Raw genomic sequence first — 22,027 nt, forward strand, 5'->3', positions numbered from 1 at the left:
CTTCATTCTCTTTCTCTCCCTACATTTTCTTTTTAACCACTTATCTCTTCAGACTTATAAGGTCTAACTAAAAGAGAAAATGTATAGGCACTACAATTATTAACAAGAAAATCCATTCTTGTAAATATTTAATTTATGTCAAAAAATATATGAAAGTATCTGCCCTGATGGTAGTTATACCAAATACCTAGAATAACATTTCAATGGCTTTAAAAATGTCTTCAATATCAATGTAAAAACATTATTTCATTCGAACATATACAGCAAAATGGTTAAACATGATATGTTTTTTTTTCTTAATAAAATTACTTTATTTAGTTAGTATCTTTCTTTTTTGTTGTTGTTTTTTAAGTTTATTTATGTATTTTTTAGTAATCGCTACGCCCAACATGGGGCTCAAATTCACGACCCCAAGATCAAGAGTCACTTGCTCTTCTGACTGAGCCAGCCAGGTATCCTTAGTATGCTTCTTTTACAAAACTCTTCAAACTCTAGCTGAAAATATTGTGAAACCTATTATTTATTAAATAGAACACATCCTGATATGAATTTTACCTATTACATGAACATATAATTTCACATTAAATATCTGCTATCGTCCACAAAGAATTCACTCAATTTTTACTAAATTTAACCAAGGAATATTACATGCTACTGAATGCTTTATAAAAAGTATCCTCTTATCGTCCACATACACAGTCATTCAGCAAAACTGCTCCCCATGACACTCAAACTAGTCAACTATTTGTTAGTAACCTTTGATGCAATTTATAGATTTCTCCTAATTGGATGGAACAAACTATTGGTAGACTAAATATGCTAAAAGAGTACTAACAAAAAAGACATATAAAATTGTTTAACAAAATAAAAGCTGTATTTGGATATTTCTGCCAGATACTACAGAGCTTCTTCAGCAATAATCTATAATCACCAAGATAAATCTGAAATTATATTCAATAATTGTTCTTTTAAAACAAACAACTGAAAATGCTTAATGAAACAGGAATAGATCTTACCAATGCAGGCCACTGAATTTGTTTGCTCTTTGATCCCTGAGTCTGGCTAGGGTCGATCCTTCTGGCCCAGATTAAGTGGTATTCCACCAAGAAAGTTGAAAAATCTTCATAAACTTTAACCCACTCTCGTTTATCCCATTCAAGATCATCAAATTCCACATACACCTATAGAAAAAAAAACATAAAACTCCCTAAGTTTGTGGATACAGAGTATGATATTTTAAAATACAAGCCATGAAGTTGAATTAAGAAAGACATCAACACATTCATTATTTGAATTAACATTTCTCTTAAAATCATTATTTAACGAATTTTCATTAACCTCATTAGAACTCCCTACTTATTGTATATCAAGAAGTTTATTAAGAAAAGCAAATTACACAATATTAATCAGTCCAGACTGGCATCTACTAAAGACATATGAAAAGACTGTGGATACTGACGATTCTAGAAGCAGAGGTTGGGAAATAATAAATATTTTAGGCTTTGCAAATCATATGGTTGGTCTCTGTCACACCTACTTACCTCTGATTTTATAAGTACAAAAGAAGCCATATATAATATGTAAACAAATGACTTTGGCTTTGTTCCAATAAAACATTACTTAAAAAGACAAGCAGCAGGGCAAGGATGGCTCAACATACGACATCTATCAGTGTACTATACATTATCAGAATGAAGGAAAAATACTACATGATCATCTTGCTTGACACAGAAAAAGCATTTGACAAGCTTAATACTCTTGCATAATAAAAATACTCCAACTAGGAACAGAAAAAAACTACTCCAACACAATGATGGTAATATTGAAAAACCTACAACTAACAGCATACTGAATGGTGAAAGCCTGAAAGGTTTTCCTCTAAAATAGAAACATGAATGTTTGTATTTGGAAAACCAAAGCAGACTCTTTACACTCATTCATTCAACTCTTTCTTCTCCCATTTTCATCCTTTTTCCATTCACTACCTAAGAAGATCTCTTCATAGAGCTGTCTTCTCTACCACATTATGAGTTTTGTTGGAGGCATTCTTGGTCTTACCCTTCTTCCACCCATCTTCTGCTCCCTTATATGTGAAGTGTTTCACTTCCTCCTCGTTTAAATCCTGTTTGTTCTTCAGACCTCACCCAAGTTCTTCCGGAATGTTTATAACCCCCACTTTGACTCAAACTTACTTTTGAACTCCTACAAGCACTTATTTTTCATATAGTTTATATTAGTGTATAATCAAATTCTGCCCTATATTCAAATAAAATGAGATTATTATTATATTATGGGTGCAAACTCACTGAGGGTTCAGCTGTTACAGTGCCCAGAACAGTGCTGCATACATGTGAAGTACTTAATAATATTAAATATCTCCTGACTCTTGCAATCATTGACTTTTAAACATGGACACAAACTGGTGTATGTTTGATTTTGAGGTCTTTGTGTTGCTGCTCATTAGGAAGCTAGTTAGACATGCTTACCTGTTAGAACTGGGAAAAAGGAATACTGTTCAAGGAATTAACATCTATTCCTAGTTATCTATGCCAAGTCAGAGCAGGAGCCCAACAAGAAAGAAGCCAACAAAACTGGTGGCTTCTTCTAAAAACACATCCTAAGGGGTTGAGCTGAGGTCCACCTGGTGCTATGCAGAAGTTTTAAACTATATACCAATATCTCTATTACCTGAAATCTTGCAAGAGTCTTGTAATTAATTACTGAATTGTGGTATAAATGAGTTCTTGGAAACTACAGAAAATTGGGGCGCCTGAGTGGCTCAATCAGTTAAGCATCTGACTCTTGATACTGGCTCAGGTTGAGATCTCAAGGTTATGGGATTGAGACCTGCACTGTGCTCCATACTGACAATGCAGAGCCTGCTTGGGATTCTCTCTCTCTCTGCCCCTCCCCCTCTTGTTCTCTCTCTCTCAAATAAATAAACATTAAAAAAACATTGCCAAAAACTACAGAAAACTGAAGCAGAAACAATGCTCAGGGAAACCTGAGTAGTATCTTTGCTTTCCCACATGGGCAATAATATGGTCTTGTTGACAAAATATTTCCATCAAAAACCTAAAGAGCCATGGTTTTAAACATTTCCATATCTAAAGGGCATAAATTCAATGTAAATTCTTCCAGATGCAAAGTCTTTGATATAAAATTAAAATTTTCAGCATGGAGTGAACTTTCTAAACTCATAGTTTATCTTGCATGGACAGTATCACAGACTTTTGGGAATCTGCTAGGACCCTGGGGACAAAAGGAAATGAAATTCTTTTCCTCTGCTGTGTAGCAAACTTACCTTCATATTATCAGGACAGTGAAGCGTTTGAATGTCAATACATACATAGATAGACACTAATAAGCTAGCCTATTATTGTTACATGGATTCTGGCAAAATACATGAGACCCCTAGGACTTTATTACTTAAAGCAAAACCTACTTATTACTTAAAGCAAAATACCAGTGTGCTGCTTGTGCTGGCTCCTCATGCCTCCCAAGACCCATGGAAAGGTTGCCAAGCACCAAAGGATGAACACCTGTGCACACAGAGAGTTGTGCCATAGGAGAGGAATGCTGATCGTGTGAGTGTGTGTATGTGTGTGGGGAGGGGGGAGTTCCCCCTTTTATATTTTAATTTTCATTTTGAGAGACGAGAGTGTTGCATGCATATGTGAGGGGGGAGGGCAGAGAGAGAGGGAGAGGGAGTGAGGGGGAGGGAGGGAGAGGGGGAGAAGGAGGGAGGGGGGAGAGAGAGGGAGGGAGGGAGGGAGGGAGAGAGGGATGGAGGGAGGGAGAGAATCTCAAGCAGGCTCTGTGCTGTCAGTGCAGGGCCCAACATGGGGCTCGAACTTACAAACCATGAGATCATGAGCTGGAATGAAGAGTCAGACGCTTAACCAACTGAGCCACCCAGGCATCCCTAAGGAAGAAAAGTTTTTTTAAGTAGGCTTCACACCCAGCATGGAGCCCAATGCAGTGCCCAATGCATGGCTTGGACTCACAACCCTGGGATCAAGTTCTGAGCTGAGATCAAGAGTCTGAGGTTTGACTGATTGAGCCACCCAGGCACTCCCCCACCCCAGCTTTTATAATAAGTAGAAGCAAGCCTGCTGTTGAAGTTATTACCTCACCCTTCATTGCTGCTCACAACTCTAAGAAATGGCCCTGGTAAAGAGTGGTCAGGTTTTTCCATTCTTGGTATATCTCACAAGAACATGCAGGGATGATCAGTGCCCATATTGGATTTTCTGAACCAATGCAGATACGATTTTGTATCTTGGCTAACCAAATAAGTAATCTAGACTCATGATGTATTGGTATGTATGTAGGGTGAGGTTTGGGGAGACAGTTTCTTTCCATCAATCTGCAAACCTAACCTATATAAACACTGTACATACTTGGTTGTTTAATTATATGTTATATGTTTTTAATGTGTACTTTTGAGAGAGAGGGAGAGAGAGTGAGAGTGTGCGTGAGCGGGAGAGGGCCAGAAAGACAGGGACATAGGATCCGAAGCAGGCTTCACATAGTGAACGCACAGTTCAACGCAGGGCTGGAACTCACAAACTGTGAGATCTGACCTGTGTCGAAATCAAGAGTCAGGGGCTTGGCTGACTGAGCCACCCAGGCACCTCTACTTATATGTTACTTTATATTGACTCCCTCCTCATTCACCTCTATTGGGTCCTTCTGTCTGCTTATTTTCCTGTCTTAATAACTAAAACTACAAGATCCCTGAGGGCAAGGATTAGTTCGCCTTTTTTTTTGCATCTCTAGTACCTAGCATGGTGCCTAACAAACTAAAGTGCTCAGTAAATGTTTCTGACTACCCAGCACCATGTAAAACATATCATGAGTACAATTAAATGGCTAATTTGCAAAAAGGGGGGCGGGGGAGGAAGGAAGGAAAGTTCCTACATGCAATATGAATACAGTTGCTTCATTTACTAATTAATCGCTGCATCCATAATTATGAAGAAAAAGAAAAGGAAAATTTCACTCAGTACACACTTCTGATTGCATATTAGAGCCTATCATTGTGAACACGAAGAATTCAGAAATGAGAGACATACATCAAGAGTTAACAGCTGTGGACATTGTGGTAATTACCATGAGTGAATATGATGTGAGAAAGAGGCTAAGCAAAATAGTCATTAAAAATAATTACTTCATAATAAATATGTGATAAATGCAGTTTTTAGCCCAAGATATAAAACAGTGATTTCTAAGAACTGGTCACTAGATAATTAAAAGACTGTCACATATCTCTTTTAATACATGTCTTCTACAACAGATCTCAACACACACAAATTCTCAGTTTTATATGTGCACAGTAACAGGCAACAGAAGAAAAGCAGTCAGACTGTCAAAGGGATCACTAGCAAGATGAAAAAAGTATAAGCAGTAGTCATGCGATGCAGTTTCTGCTATATGGCCCATTAAAAATAACGTAACCTTTAAACTTTTCAAACACAAGTATCATCTAAATGAAGAATGTCTCTTTTCTCCTGCATGGGTTGATTGCTTGAACGTAGCAAACAGATTATGGTCCCTTGGTCTGGAGACCTATATTCAACTTACATATATCAAAATAATAGCATATTAAAGCTCAGAGTTATTATTTTTGTCTAAATTGTACTTTCAGCTCTGCCACTTTATTTTAGGGCCTCCAAATAAGCCAAAATCTATCTGCAAAATTACACACTTAATTTGGGAAATAAAGCAGGAATAGTAAAGATATTTGCTATATAAAACTCTACTAATGTACCAATTTGAAAAAATATTCAGATTGGTATGATGGAACATTTTGGGAATTAAAATTTATCAATAATTATCACAAAATTTTTGAAAGCTCCTAGGAGAATCCCTTATTTTTCTAGAACTATAAGTAAAACAATGACCAATGACTAAGAAAGCTTGTATCCTCTCACAATATGCTCTTTTCACTTATATTTATAAAGAAATTTAAAATTACACTATTGTCACTGTTAAATCAAATAAAAGCAAATTTAGTTATTTTTACCTTGGTAAAATGGTTGGTATCAATATTATCATACCAACGTGGTACATGATGAGCCACACCTTCTTATGCACCTAAAAATAAGCGTGACCTACGTGATGTCATGTGAGAACTGTGAAGAGTTCCTAGGATTGGTTCTGCCAAAAGCAACAACCAACCATGTGCTAAAACCTCTAGACTCTAAAGAATCTTTTGTGTTAAAAATAAAAGCACTGAACTATGTATTAGCATTCCTCAAATTATAGTCTACATTATAGAAATGTCATTTCATTTTTTTCTTTTTAAAGTTTATTTATTTTGAGAGAAGAGAGAGTGTGTGTGTGTGTGTGCGCACAAGTGTGAGAGGGGCAGAGAGAGAGGAAGAGAATCGCAGGCTCCGCACTGTTAGTACAGAACCCAATGCAGGGCTCAATCTTACCAACTGAGCCAGATCAAGAGTTGGATGCTTAACCAACTGAGCCACTCAGGCACCCCAATATAGAAATGTCATTTGTTTGTATATAAATAAACATTAGGGAAACCAAACAAGCTATGAACAATCACGAACTAATAAGTCACAAATGTCTCACTTTATCAGGGGTCGGTCGTCTCAAGGCTTTTAATGATGCCAATGTTCCCTGTGCATTATTGATAAGAGTTTTACACCATGAAATTTCCCCCAATTTATTTGTCCATAAAATCTTCATTATGAGATACCTAACAGAATATTGCTCTATAAAATAGCAATATAAGAAAAAATGGACTAGTTTTTCCAGAAAATTCACCTATCTACAAATCTATATAAAGAATTTGGTGGATAACAAATGTTGGGGGGGGGGGAGGGGGAGATGTCCAAAATCTGGTCATTGCTGCCCAAATACTCAAAAATTTAAAATACGATACAAAATTTATGGGGTTTAGAATATAGTACAGTAAACTCCAAAACTTTTTCACGGAGAACATAAACACTGTCCTATGCTTTCACAAAACCAGAAACATTTAACCATGGCCTAAAGTTCATACATGTTAAAAATCAGATAACCAAATTAAAAAAATGATAGATTAAATTAACTCCCGCTCTAAAAAATAAAGCATATTTATTATAAAAGACAAACTGCAAGTGGATATTTTATATAAAAGTAATCAAATAGAGAAAATATGATAAATTGACACACTTTAAGTAATGCTATTATGAATGGCTTAGAATCATACTTAAGTTTTACAGGGTTTGGAAAAGATTCTGAAAACTAAATAAAATTAAAATCATTTGTTAAATTAAAATGGTCAAAATTAATAGGCACCAAAGGGTGCCTGGGTGGCTCAGTTGGTTGAGCATCAAAATCTTGGATTTTTTTTTAATGTTTATTTATTTTTGAGAGAGACAGAGACAGAATGTGAGTGGGTTAGGGGCAGAGAGAGAGGGAGACACAGAATCCGAAGCAGGCTCCAGGCTCTGAGCTGTCAGCACAAAGCCCGATGCGGGGCTTGAACTCACGAACTGTGAGATCATGACCTGAGCTGAAGTCGGATGCTCAACCGACTGAGCCACCCAGGCTCCCCTAAACTCTTGGTTTCAACTCAGGTCATGATCTCATGGTTCATGAGTTCGAGCCCCACATCAGGCTGTGTGCTGACAGTGCACAGCCTGCCTGAGATTCTCTCTCTCCCTCTCTCCCTCTGCCCCTCTCCCCGGCTCTCTCTCAAAATAAATAAATGAACTTAAAAAAGAAAAAAAAGATAAAAGGCACCCATATGAACTACCCCAAGCTTAAGCAGAAGTAATGCATTGAGCAATAATCAACAACTCTAAGAATTATTCTAAAGAAACTAGTTGCTCTTTTTTTTTTAATTGGTTGATCTTAAAAAATAATGAACTAAAAGTTTGAAATTAAACCTGGGAAACATTCTGGTATAATCCAAGGTATAAACAATTTGAAACAATAGAAGTGGCTTCTGAATTAATGATTCTGCCCTAAGATTAAGATTTAAAATTATATTTTCTTGAGGAATTTGAGTCAAGATGGCGGCGTAGGAGGACGCTGGGCTCACTGCGTGTCCTGCTGATCACTTAGATTCCACCTACACCTGCCTAAATAACCCAGAAAACCACCAGAGGATTAGCAGAATGGAGTCGCGGGAGCCAAGCGCAGACGAGAGGCCCACGGAAGAGGGTAGGAAGGGCGGCGAGGTAATGCGCGCTCCACGGACTGGTGGAAGGGAGCCGGGGCGGAGGGGCGGCTCGCCGGCCTAGCGGAGCCCCCGAGTCTGGCTTGCAAAAGCGGAGGGGCCGGGCGGACTGTGTTCCGACAGCAAGCGCGACCTAGCGTCTGGGAGGACATAAGTTAGCAGCTCTGCTCGGAAAGTGGGAAGGCTGGAGGACAAAGGGAGGGAGAGCTGCTGAGCCCCCGGACGACAGAGTTCAGTTTGGCGGGGAACAAAGGCGCTCGCCAGCGCCAACTCCCCCGCCCATCCCCCAGCCAAAATCCTAAAAGGAACCAGTTCCAGCCAGGGAACTTGCTCGCTGTGCGCAAACACCCAACTCTGTGCTTCTGCGGAGCCAAACCTCCGGCAGCAGATCTGACTCCCTCCCGCTGCCACAGGGCCCCTCCTGAAGTGGATCACCTAAGGAGAAGCGAGCTAAGCCTGCCCCTCCTGCCCCCGTGCACCTTGCCTACCCACCCCGGCTAATACGCCAGATCCCCAGCATCACAAGCCTGGCAGTGTGCAAGTAGCCCAGATGGGCCACGCCACCCCACAATGAATCCTGCCCCTAGGAGAGGGGAAGAGAAGGCACACACCAGTCTGACTGTGGCCCCAGCGGTGGGCTGGGGGCAGACATCAGGTCTGACTGCGGCCCTGCCCACCAACTCCAGTTATACACCACAGCACAGGGGAAGTGCCCTGCAGGTCCTCACCACGCCAGGGACTATCCAAAATGACCAAGCGGAAGAATTCCCCTCAGAAGAATCTCCAGGAAATAACAACAGCTAATGAGCTGATCAAAAAGGATTTAAATAATATAACAGAAAGTGAATTTAGAATAATAGTCATAAAATTAATTGCTGGGCTTGAAAACAGTATAGAGGACAGCAGAGAATCTCTTGCTACAGAGATCAAGGAACTAAGGAACAGTCATGAGGAGCTGAAAAACGCTTTAAATGAAATGCAAAACAAAATGGAAACCACCATGGCTCGGATTGAAGGGGCAGAGGAGAGAATAGGTGAACTAGAAGATAAAGTTATGGAAAAAGAGGAAGCTGAGAAAAAGAGAGATAAAAAAATCCAGGAGTATGAGGGGAAAATTAGAGAACTAAGTGATACACTAAAAAGAAATAATATACGCATAATTGGTATCCCAGAGGAGGAAGAGAGAGGGAAAGGTGCTGAAGGGGTACTTGAAGAAATAATAGCTGAGAACTTCCCTGAACGGGGGAAGGAAAAAGGCATTGAAATCCAAGAGGCACAGAGAACTCCCTTCAGACGTAACTTGAATCGATCTTCTGCACGACATATCATAGTGAAACTGCCAGAATACAAGGATAAAGAGAAAATTCTGAAAGCACCAAGGGGTAAACGTGCCCTCACATATAAAGGGAGACCTATAAGACTCGTGACTGATCTCTCTTTTGAAACTTGGCAGGCCAGAAAGAATTGGCACGAGATTTTCAGGGTGCTAGACAGAAAAAATATGCAGCCGAGAATCCTTTATCCAGCAAGTCTGTCATTTAGAATAGAAGGAGAGATAAAGGTCTTCCCAAACAAACAAAAACTGAAGGAATTTGTCACCACTAAGCCAGCCCTACAAGAGATCCTAAGGGGGACCCGGTGAGACAAAGTCCCAGAGACATCACTACAAGCATTAAACATACAGACATCACAATGACTCTAAACCCGTATCTTTCTATAATAACACTGAATGTAAATGGATTAAATGCGCCAACCAAAAGACATAGGGTATCAGAATGGATAAAAAAACAAGACCCATCTATTTGCTGTCTACAAGAGACTCATTTTAGACCTGAGGACACCTTTAGATTGAGAGTGAGGGGATGGAGAACTATTTATCATGCGACTGGAAGCCAAAAGAAAGCTGGAGTAGCCATACTTATATCAGACAAACTAGACTTTAAATTAAAGGCTGTAACAAGAGATGAAGAAGGACATTATATAATAGTTACAGGGTCTATCCATCAGGAAGAGCTAACAATTATAAATCTCTATGCGCCGAATACTGGAGCCCCCAAATATATAAAACAATTACTCATAAACACAAGCAACCTTATTGATAAGAATGTGGTAATTGCAGGGGACTTTAACACTCCACTTACAGAAATGGATAGATCATATAGACACACGGTCAATAAAGAAACAAGGGCCCTGAATGAGACATTGGATCAGATGGACTTGACAGATATATTTAGAACTCTGCATCCCAAAGCAACAGAATATACTTTCTTCTCGAGTGCACATGGAACATTCTCCAAGATAGATCATATACTGGGTCACAAAACAGCCCTTCATAAGTTTACAAGAATTGAAATTATACCATCCATACTTTCAGACCACAATGCTATGCAGCTTGAAATCAACCACAGAAAAAAGTCTGGAAAACCTCCCAAAGCATGGAGGCTAAAGAACACCCTACTAACGAATGAGTGGGTCAACCAGGCAATTAGAGAAGAAATTAAAAAATATATGGAAACAAATGAAAATGAAAATACAACAATCCAAACGCTTTGGGATGCAGCAAAGGCAGTCCTGAGAGGAAAATACATTGCAATCCAGGCCTATCTCAAGAAACAAGAGAAATCCCAAATACAAACTCTAACAGCACACCTAAAGGAACTAGAAGCAGAACAGCAAAGGCAGCCTAAACCCAGCAGAAGAAGAGAAATAATAAAGATCAGAGCAGAAATAAACAATATAGAATCTAAAAAAACTGTAGAGCAGATCAACGAAACCAAGAGTTGGTTTTTTGAAAAAATAAACAAAATTGACAAACCTCTAGCCAGGCTTCTCAAAAAGAAAAGGGAGATGACCCAAATAGATAAAATCATGAATGAAAATGGAATCATTACAACCAATCCCTCAGAGATACAAACAATTATCAGGGAATACTATGAAAAATTATATGCCAACAAACTGGACAACCTGGAAGAAATGGACAAATTCCTGAACACCCACACACTTCCAAAACTCAATCAGGAGGAAACAGAAAGCTTGAACAGACCCATAACCAGTGAAGAAATTGAATCGGTTATCAAAAATCTCCCAACAAATAAGAGTCCAGGACCAGATGGCTTCCCAGGGGAGTTCTACCAGACGTTTAAAGCAGAGATAATACCTATCCTTCTCAAGCTATTCCAAGAAATAGAAAGGGAAGGAAAACTTCCAGACTCATTCTATGAAGCCAGTATTACTTTGATTCCTAAACCAGACAGAGACCCAGTAAAAAAAGAGAACTACAGGCCAATATCCCTGATGAATATGGATGCAAAAATTCTCAATAAGATACTAGCAAATCGAATTCAACGGCATATAAAAAAAATTATTCACCATGATCAAGTGGGATTCATTCCTGGGATGCAGGGCTGGTTCAACATTCGCAAATGAATCAACGTGATACATCACATCAACAAAAAAAAAGATAAGAACCATATGATCCTGTCAATCGATGCAGAAAAGGCCTTTGACAAAATCCAGCACCCTTTCTTAATAAAAACCCTTGAGAAAGTCGTGATAGAAGGAACATACTTAAAGATCATAAAAGCCATTTATGAAAAGCCCACAGCTAACATCATCCTCAACGGGGAAAAACTGAGAGCTTTTTCCCTGAGATCAGGAACACGACAGGGATGCCCACTCTCATTGCTGTTGTTTAACATAGTGCTGGAAGTTCTAGCATCAGCAATCAGACAACAAAAGGAAATCAAAGGCATCCAAATTGGCAAAGATGAAGTCAAGCTTTCCCTTTTTGCAGATGACATGATATTATACATGGAAAATCCGATAGACTCCACCAAAAGTTGCTAGAACTGATACAGGAATTCAGCAAAGTTGCAGGATACAAAATCAATGTACAGAAATCAGTTGCATTCTTATACACTAACAATGAAGCAACAGAAAGACAAATAAAGAAACTGATCCCATTCACAATTGCACCAAGAAGTATAAAATACCTAGGAATAAATCTAACCAAAGATGTAAAGGATCTGTATGCTGAAAACTATAGAAAGCTTATGAAGGAAATTGAAGAAGATATAAAGAAATGGAAAGACATTCCCTGCTCATGGATTGGAAAAATAAATATTGTCAAAATGTCAATACTACCCAAAGCTATCTACACATTCAATGCAATCCCAATCAAAATTGCACCAGCATTCTTCTCGAAACTAGAACAAGCAATCCTAAAATTCATATGGAACCACAAAAGGCCCCAAATAGCCAAAGGAATTTTGAAGAAGAAGCCCAAAGCAGGAGGCATCACAACCCCAGACTTTAGCCTCTACTACAAAGCTGTAATCATCAAGACAGCATGGTATTGGCACAAAAACAGACACATAGACCAATGGAATAGAATAGAAACTCCAGAACTAGACCCACAAACATATGGTCAACTCATCTTTGACAAAGCAGAAAAGAACATCCAAAGGAAAAAAGACAGCCTCTTTAACAAATGGTGCTGGGAGATCTGGACAGCAACATGCAGAAGGTTGAAACTAGACCACTTTCTCACACCATTCACAAAAATAAACTCAAAATTGATAAAGGACCTAAATGTGAGACAGGAAACCATCAAAACCTTAGAGGAGAAAGCAGGAAAAGACCTCTCTAACCTCAGCCGTAGCAATCTCTTACTCGACACATCCCCAAAGGCAAGGGAATTAAAAGCAAAAGTGAATTACTGGGACCTTATGAAGATAAAAAGCTTCTTCACAGCAAAGGAAACAACCAACAAAACTAAAAGGCAACCAACGCAATGGGAAAAGATATTCTCAAATGACATATCGGACAAAGGGCTAGTATCCAAAATCTATAAAGAGCTCACCAAACTCCACACCCGAAAAACAAATAACCCAGTGAAGAAATGGGCAGAAAACATGAATAGACACTTCTCTAAAGAAGACATCCGGATGGTCAACAGGCACATGAAAAGATGTTCAGCGTCGCTCCTTATCAGGGAAATACAAATCAAAACCACACTCAGGTATCACCTCACGCCAGTCAGAGTGGCCAAAATGAACAAATCAGGAGACTATAGATGCTGGAGAGGATGTGGAGAAACGGGAACCCTCTTGCACTGTTGGTGGGAATGCAAATTGGTGCAGCCGCTCTGGAAAGCAGTGTGGAGGTTCCTCAGAAAATTAAAAATAGACCTACCCTATGACCCAGCAATAGCACTGCTAGGAATTTATCCAAGGGATACAGGAGTACTGATGCATAGGGCCACTTGTACCCCAATGTTCATAGCAGCACTCTCAACAATAGCCAAATTATGGAAAGAGCCTAAATGTCCATCAACTGATGAATGGATAAAGAAATTGTGGTTTATATACACAATGGAATTCTACGTGGCAATGAGAAAAAATGAAATATGGCCTTTTGTAGCAACGTGGATGGAACTGGAGAGTGTGATGCTAAGTGAAATAAGCCATACAGAGAAAGACAGATACCATATGGTTTCACTCTTATGTGGATCCTGAGAAACTTAACAGGAACCCATGGGGGAGGGGAAGGAAAAAAAAAAAAAAAGAGGTTAGAATGGGAGAGAGCCAAAGCATAAGAGACTGTTAAAAACTGAGAACAAACTGAGGGTTGATGGGGGGTGGGAGGGAGGAGAGGGTGGGTGATGGGTATTGAGGAGGGCACCTTTTGGGATGAGCACGGGGTGTTGTATGGAAACCAATTTGTCAATAAATTTCTAAAAAAAAAAAAGAAATATAATTCTATGAAAGATTAAAAAAAAATTATATTTTCTTAACATTTTCAGAAGGTGTTAGAGTCTCCTTTAGTTATAAAAATCAACACCATTTGACTTTATGAGTACATGGAGAGCCCCAAAATACAGAAGGGGCCTACACAGCGTAGGTACTATAAATTGGCATATATTTCACAGTTATCTGGTTTCAGGAATGCACGGACCATATTCTTCATTTATCCAGAGGTCACTTACTTACTTATCAGCTGCATAGCCAAAACTTCAGAAGCAAGCACAAACATATCTGAATAGTCCTAAATAGTAAACATCAAAGATCCAAACACTAGAGTGGAAGATCCCAATCCCATCCATGTCTGTGAAGAGAAAAACCTTTAATAGGCACAAGGCTGCAAACCTTGCAGCAGCAATCTAGAAAAAGCCTCAAAAGATGAAAAGAAGCAAACAGAATAAAGGACAGACATCCTTTGGAGGCTTAAGAAGCATTTACCTTGACCTAGGTCTCATTCTACTTTATGTGGGGCAAGGGAAGGAGGTTAGGGACTAGATATAAAAAGCTGGATTTTTGTTCTACTGGCTGTTTCCATTAAATATAAGGAAGGTAGCTACACACTCTCTGGAAACCATAGCTCCCCATAATTCTCTCTAGAGACCTTAGGGCAATAAGAATTATGTATATTTATGTGGTGTGTGTGTGTGTGTGTATGTGTGTGTGTGTGTGTATACACACACACACACACACACACACAATGGAGTATTACTCGGCAATCAAAAAGAATGATATCTTATCATTTGCAACTACATGGATGGAAGTAGAGGGTATTATGCTAAGCGAAATTAGTCACAGAAAGACAAATATATGACTTCACTCATATGAGCACTTTAAGACACAGAACAGATGAACACAAAGGAAGGGAAGCAACAATATAAAAACGGAGGGGGACAGAACATAAGAGACTCTTAAATATGGAGAACAAACAGAGGGTTACTAGAGGAGTTGTGGGAGGTGGGGGACGGGCAAAATGGGTAAGGGCCATTAAGGATTCTACCCCTGAAATCATTGTTGCACTATATGCTAACTAACTTGGATGTAAATTTAAAACATTTTTAAAAATAATAACAACAAAAAAGAATTATGTATCTTTAAATAGGTAAGCAGCACCCATCCTTTCTCTGACTCCCAAGTACAGAGGAGGAAAGGTCTTTCAAACATGTTAACAAAGGACATTTATTTGCCATTCACATCATTAATTAGAAATGCTTATCCAAACAAAACTAAAGTTCAACTAAGTAATATTTTTATTGTGATGAAATATATATAACATAAAACTTGCCATTTCAGGCATTTTTTTAACCATACAATTCAGTGATATTACACTCAAAATGTTATAGAACCTACTACAATCTAGACCCAAAACTTTATCATCACAAAGAGAAACTTTTTATCTGTTAAGCAATAAATCCCCTTACCCTCTTCCCCAGTCCTTTGGTAACCTCTAATCTTACTTTCAGATATACGAATTTGCCTATTCTGCATATTTCATATAAATGGAAACATACACTGTTTGTCCCTTTGTGTCTGGAATATTTAACTTAGCAGAATGTTTTCAAGGTTCATCCATGTTATAACATATATCAGAACTTCATTCCTTTTTATGGCTGAATAATATTCTATTACATGTATATGCCACATTTTATTCATTGATCTGCTGATAAACACTTGGGTTGTTTTTACATTTTGGCCGTTATGAATAATGTAGCAGTGAAAACTGGCATATTTCCCTGACTTCCTGTTTTCAACTATTTGGGGGTATATATCTAAACGTGGAATTGTTGAATCATATGGTAAATTCTATGTTTAACTTTCTGAAGAACCAATAAACTATTCTACACAGTAGCTGCACTACTTTGCACTCCCATCAGCAATCTATGAGAGTTCCAATCTCTCCACATCCGTGCCAACACTTGCTATTTTCTCTTTTTTTATTTTTTATTATAGTCATCCTAGCAGGTGTAATTTAACCTTTTAATAACTAAATCTTGCATTTTATGTAGTTATATTAAATTTGTCGTGGTGAAATAAAAATATAAGTATAATTCTATAGAGGAATCCAGTATGTATTCACACCAATATATTACTAGAATGATAATCATAACAAGTGAAATTAAAGTACATATGACGGCATATAAGTCTAGGTTCTAAAAGTTGTAAAGTCTGGAGATCACAGGGATAATCTTTCATCTCCCAAGGGGCATTCAAACTTATTATTGATAATGGTAATTAAGGCAATACCAGTAACAACAAAAACATCTAACATTTCAACAGTGTTTAATTTTTGCCAGGCACATATAATCAATCATTTGATCATCACACAACCACCTATAAGATAACTAGTATTGTTGATAATGGTAACAAAAATAATACCAATGACTACAATAAAAGAAAAAAACCCAGCTAACATGTGAGTAGTGCCTACTATATGCCAGGTACATGTATTAAGCTATTTGATCATTACATATACCCAGTAAATAGGTATTATTAACAACTTTTCAAAATGTGGAAGCCAAAATATAGAAATTACTTGCCCAAGGCCAAGCAACTAATAAATGATGGAGTCAATGAAAACACTGAAATAGCTCATAAGAGGCCTAACAGTCATAGCAGCATAGTCCCCAAAGCATATACACAGCATATGATAAATTACTGAATATAAAGTTTGAATAGGTGATTCCTTTTCGGCTTAAAGGTCGAAGACCACACACTTAAAATGGCCCTGAGATTTTCCATACTGAGTCTGTAAGTTAGATTCTTGGGGGGGGGGGGGGGGGGGTAAGGGCAAAAATGGGAAGTGATGGTCATATGAAGATATAAGCAGCAAAATTAAAAAGAGAGACTAAATTTTGATTTCAATATCCATAATGTGAACTCCTTTCTATGAATCACTTGCCTAATAACTTTTTACAAGACTACTTGGTGAACAATAAGATGTATCAAGAATTACAAACTATTCAAAGATGTTTAAGTTTCAATTACCTTCTTTACATCTAATGAAAAGAATTATATTCCTGACCTGTCACCAAAGTTCCTATTTTATTACAAAATCAATATATATATATACACACATATATGGATATATATATGTGTATATATATACCCATATATATACACATATATATGAATATGTATGTGTATATATATCCATATATATATACACACTGCTATCTTTTGAATAAATTATATATAGTATTTAATGTAATATCATTGATGATGATGATTGTCTTATTCGGCTTGGGCAGTCATAACAAAACATTATATATTGGGTTGGCTTAAACAAGAGAAATTTATTTTCTCAGAGTTTCAGAAGCTGTCTGAATTCAAGGTGCCAGCGTGGTGGGTTCATGGAGAGGACTTTCTCCTTAGGTTGCAGACAAGTTGTCTTCTCAGTTTGTGCTCACATAACCTTTTCTTCTTGGAAGTGGGGAGAGAGAGAAGCTCTCTGCTGTCTCTTATTAAGGCACTAATTCAATCATGAGAGGCCCTCCCTCCTAACCCTAATTATCTCCCAAACACCCATCCCAGATACCATCACAATGGGGGTTAGAATTTTGTAATACGAAATACTGAGTCCATAACAACAGTAATGGCAGCATAAACTGTCATTGGGAGTACTTACAATGTGTCAGGCAAGGTTTTACAGAAGGGAATACTAAGGCATAGAGAAATTAAGCAACTTAACAGCTTTTGGGCAATTATGTAAATAATGATATACACATGAAAACACCTAAGTTTAGACTTCTCTTTTTTCAGTAGCACCACCTAACAAACTAAGAACTGCTGAATGGCTCAGGAGGAGGAAAACCATCAAGTTCAGTTCTTTCTTAGCATAAGGTGGCTTGACAGACAAAACAGTAATTTCTAGACATTTGAAAAAGTGAAGGAGTGAAGCAGCCTGACCAAACAAGAAGGAAAGAGCCTTCCAGAATCTCAAATTCTGAGAATGCTTTTAAAGCACGGGAGTAAAATCAATAAATAGAGCTTTTCTATATAAGAAAAAAGGGATACCTGGGGACTAGTTTACAAATCTGAAGGCATGAGGATGCAACGAAAAGAGTTTAAAGGAGTGGGACAGCAACCAAAAAACAATCTGAGGAAAAAAAATCCAAGTTAAATGCAAAGTCCTGAATATTACAAATGCTTGTTAATAAATCCCCAACATAATTTATTTAGAAAAAATCTCAAATTCTGATTTTGATCTTTTGAGGCCTGATTAGAGATTATGCTAAGGATATATTGTTTCTACAGAAAAGAGGTCAAATGCATAAGCTCCCATAATGTAAATATAATTCCAATTCCTAGGAGCATTAAAAAAAAATTTTTAATGTTTATTTATTTTTGAGAAAGAGAGAGAACAGAATGTAAGCAGGGGAGAGGCTGAGAGAGAGGGAGACACAGAATCCGAAGCAGGCTCCAGGCTCCGAGCTGTCAGCACAGAGCCTGATGCAGAGCTTGAACTCACAAACTATAAGATCATGACCTGAGCTGAAGTTGGACACTTAACTGACTGAGCCACCCAGGCACCCCAAACCTTTTTTTTCTTCTTTATTTCCCTTTCTTTTCCTTCTCTCTTCCTTTTCTTTCTTTTCTTTTTAATTTTTAATGTTTATTTATTTTTGAGAGAGAGAGACAGCATGAGCAAGGGAAGGGCAAAGAAAGGGAGGGACACACAGAATCCAAAGCAGGCTGCAGATTCTGAGCTGTCAGCACAGAGCCCCATGTGGAGCTCGAACCCATCGACTGTAAGATCATGACCTGAGCTGAAGGTGGACACTTAACTGACTGAGCCACCCAGGCGCCCCTATAAAGTCTCATATGCTTTTTAGGGTAAAAGATAGAAGAATGAAATAGCAATCTCAAATGTAGGCCACCTCCTAGTATGTTGGTAGGGCAAAAATTTCTATAATTATACCACATTATCATGGCACAGGTTGATTCCAGGATTTTTTCCTTGAGAGAAAGGAAGGAAAAACCCCAGTTAGGGAGTCCTCTGACATATCCGCTTTCAGCTTTCCCTCCTTTTTGCTTTTAAAAGGAAAATGTGGGAATAGAGGTAAGGGTGAGGAAAGACATATAAAATCACTGAACAATAAATAAAAACACTGAAAACTAAGATTAAATATACATATACTATTCACTCCCTAAATGCCATATAATTGTTAATGAAGCAGCTTTGGTGGGAAGAGAATATATTAACAGAGAAGCAGGACATAAATCTTGGGTCCCAGAAAGTTTAGAATATGGAACCCTATCTCTAAGCTTGCAAATGTTCTATTTCCAGGGAGCTCTTAGAATGTATATCAATTTTTCCATGAGAAATTAATGGTGACTTTTCATAATAGGCACAAGGGGGCACTGAAGCACAAAGTATTAAGTATGTCTTCTAATATACCTCAGGACTTACCCTAGGATTGGGGGGTTATGGAGGGGGTAGGAGACAGCTGGAATGTATACTATATCTCCATTTCATAAAATTTCTATTCTTAGTTGAAGAAAGACTTTACAAAACTGGATCTAAATGTACACATTTTTTCAGCAAATTCATGGAATGAGTGTTTCCTTCTATCAAACCTTATTAACAGGAATTGCTCTGATCTCTTAATTCTTATTAGGTCAACTGTAATTCATGAATTTAATAAACAACACAAAGTCCTTCAAATGAAAATCACCACTATTTACTGATCTCACCTTTCATTTACTTATTTTTATTAATGTTTATTTTTGAGAAACAGAACATGAGTGGGGGAGGGGGAGAGAAAGGGAGACAGAGCAGGCTCCAGGCTCTGAGCTGTCAGCTCAAACCCAGGAACCACGAGGTCATGACCTGAGTCAAAGTTGAAGCTTAACCAACTGAGCCACCCAAAAGCCCCTGATCTCACCTTTTAATCAATGGGTCTTTACCACAATAGAGTGAAATCTACAAATATAAATTCATAAACAATTCATCAATTATTTAGTATGCTGGATTAACGCCTCCAATTTTATATACATATAGGCATATACCTCATTTTATTACACTTCACTTTATTGTACTTCACAGATATTGCCTTTTTTTTTTTTTTTTTTGTAAAGCAAAAGTGAAGGTTTGTGGCAACCCTGAGCAAGAACAAGTCTACTGATGTCATTTTTCCAACAGCATTTGCTCACTTCACATCTCTGTCACATTTTGGTAACTGTCTCAATATTTCTAACTTTTTCATTAATATTGTATTTGTTATGGAGATCTGTGGTAAGTGACCTTTGATGTCACTAGCATTAACAGTTTTGGGGCACCACAAACTCACACCATATAAAACAGCAAACATAATAAATGTCTTGTAGGTTCTGAGTGCTCCACCAACCAGCCATTTCCCTATCTCTCTCCCTCTCTTCAGGTCCCCTTATTCCCTGAGACACAATAATACTCAAATTAGGCCAAATAATAATCCTGCAATGGCCTCTAACTGTTCAAGTGAAAAGACGTCACTCACCTCTCACTTTATTTTTATTTTTTAACGTTTATTTATTTTTGAGACAGAGAGAGACAAAGCATGAATGGGGAAAGGTCAGAGAGAAAGGGAGACACAGAATCTGAAACAAGCTCCAGGCTCTGAGCTGTCAGCACAGAGCCTGACGCGGGGCTCGAACTCACAAACTGTGAGATCATGACCTGAGCAGAAGTCGGACACTTAACCGACTGAGCTACCCAGGCGTCCCTCACCTCTCACTTTAAATCAAAAGTCTGAAGTGATTAAGCTTAGCTAGAAAGCCGAAAACCAACACAGGCCAAAAGCTAGACCTCCTGTGCCAGTCAGCCATGTTGTGAATGCGAAGGAAAAGTTCCTGAAGGAAATTAATAAAAATGCCACTCCAGTGAACACATTAATAATAGAGCAAAACTTCCTTAATTGCAGATACGAAGAAAGTTTTAGTGGTCTGAACAGAAAATCAAACCAGCTACAACATTCCCTTAAGCCAAAGCCTAATCCAGAGCAAGGCCCTAACTCTCTTCAATTCTAATTAAGGCTGAGAGAAGTGAGGAAACTGCAGAAGACAAGTTTGAAGCTTGCAGAGGTTGGTTCGTGAGGTTTAAGTAGTCATAACAAAAAAATACAAGATAAAGGAAGCAGCAAGAACTAATATAGAGGAATATGGCAAGTTTAAAGATGATCTAGCTAAGATAATTAAGGAAGGTGGCTACACTAAACAACAGATATTCAATGAAAGCAAAACAGCCTTCTATTGGTAAAGATGCCATCTAAGACTTTCATAGCTACAGAAGGTTCCAAGAACAGGCTGATTCGTGTTAGGGGCTAATGCAGCTAGTGACTAAATTGAAGCCAATGCTCATTTACCATTCTGAAAGTCTTAGGGTCCTTAAAAATTATGCTAAATCTACTTTGCCTGTGCTCTATAAATGGAACAGCCTGGATGATAGCACATCTGTTTACAACATGGTTTACTGTATTTTAAGCCCACTCGTTGAGACCTACTGCTCAGAAAAAAATTTCCCTTCAAAATGTTACTGCCCACTGACAATGAACCGGGTCATCCAAGAGCTCTAATGGAGAAACGCCAGATTAATGTTGTTTTCATACTTGTTAACATAAAATCCAGGAGTCGTTTTGACTTTCAAGTCTTACTATTTAAGAAATACATTTCATAAGGCTATAGCTGCCACAGATGATGATTGCTCTCATGAATCTAAACAAGTAAACGGAAAACCTTCTGGAAAGGATTCACCATTCTAGATGCCATTAAATACATCTGTGATTTATGGAAAGAGGTCAAAATATCAACATTAACAGGAGTTTAGAAGAAGTTGATTCCAACCCTCATGGATGACTTTGAGGGGCTCAAGACTTCACCTGAAGAAGTTAACTGCAGATGTGGCAGAAACAAAAAGAACTTACAAGGGAAACCTGAAAATGGGACTGAATTGCTGCAATCTCCTGATAAAACTGAATGAATGAGGGGTTGCTTTTTATGGATAAGCAAAGTAGTTTCTTGAGTTGTTATATACTCCTGGTGAAGAAGCTGTGAAGATTACTGA

The 22,027-nt window shown here is 38.1% G+C and overlaps 1 protein-coding gene across 5 annotated transcripts in view; it reads right to left on the reverse strand.

The window, feature by feature from the left end:
- Positions 1-22,027, reverse strand: part of JMJD1C (jumonji domain containing 1C) — a 271,367-nt gene that overhangs the window by 198,772 nt on the left and 50,568 nt on the right. For all 5 annotated transcript variants that reach the window (XM_047826344.1, XM_047826343.1, XM_047826342.1 and 2 more), the window contains exon 2: positions 1,017-1,181. In XM_047826344.1, coding sequence (XP_047682300.1) covers positions 1,017-1,181 — 165 coding nt within the window. The remainder of the gene's footprint in view (positions 1-1,016; positions 1,182-22,027) is intronic.

Source organism: Prionailurus viverrinus, chromosome D2, assembly GCF_022837055.1.
Source record: "Prionailurus viverrinus isolate Anna chromosome D2, UM_Priviv_1.0, whole genome shotgun sequence".
Lineage (NCBI taxonomy): Eukaryota > Metazoa > Chordata > Mammalia > Carnivora > Felidae > Prionailurus > Prionailurus viverrinus.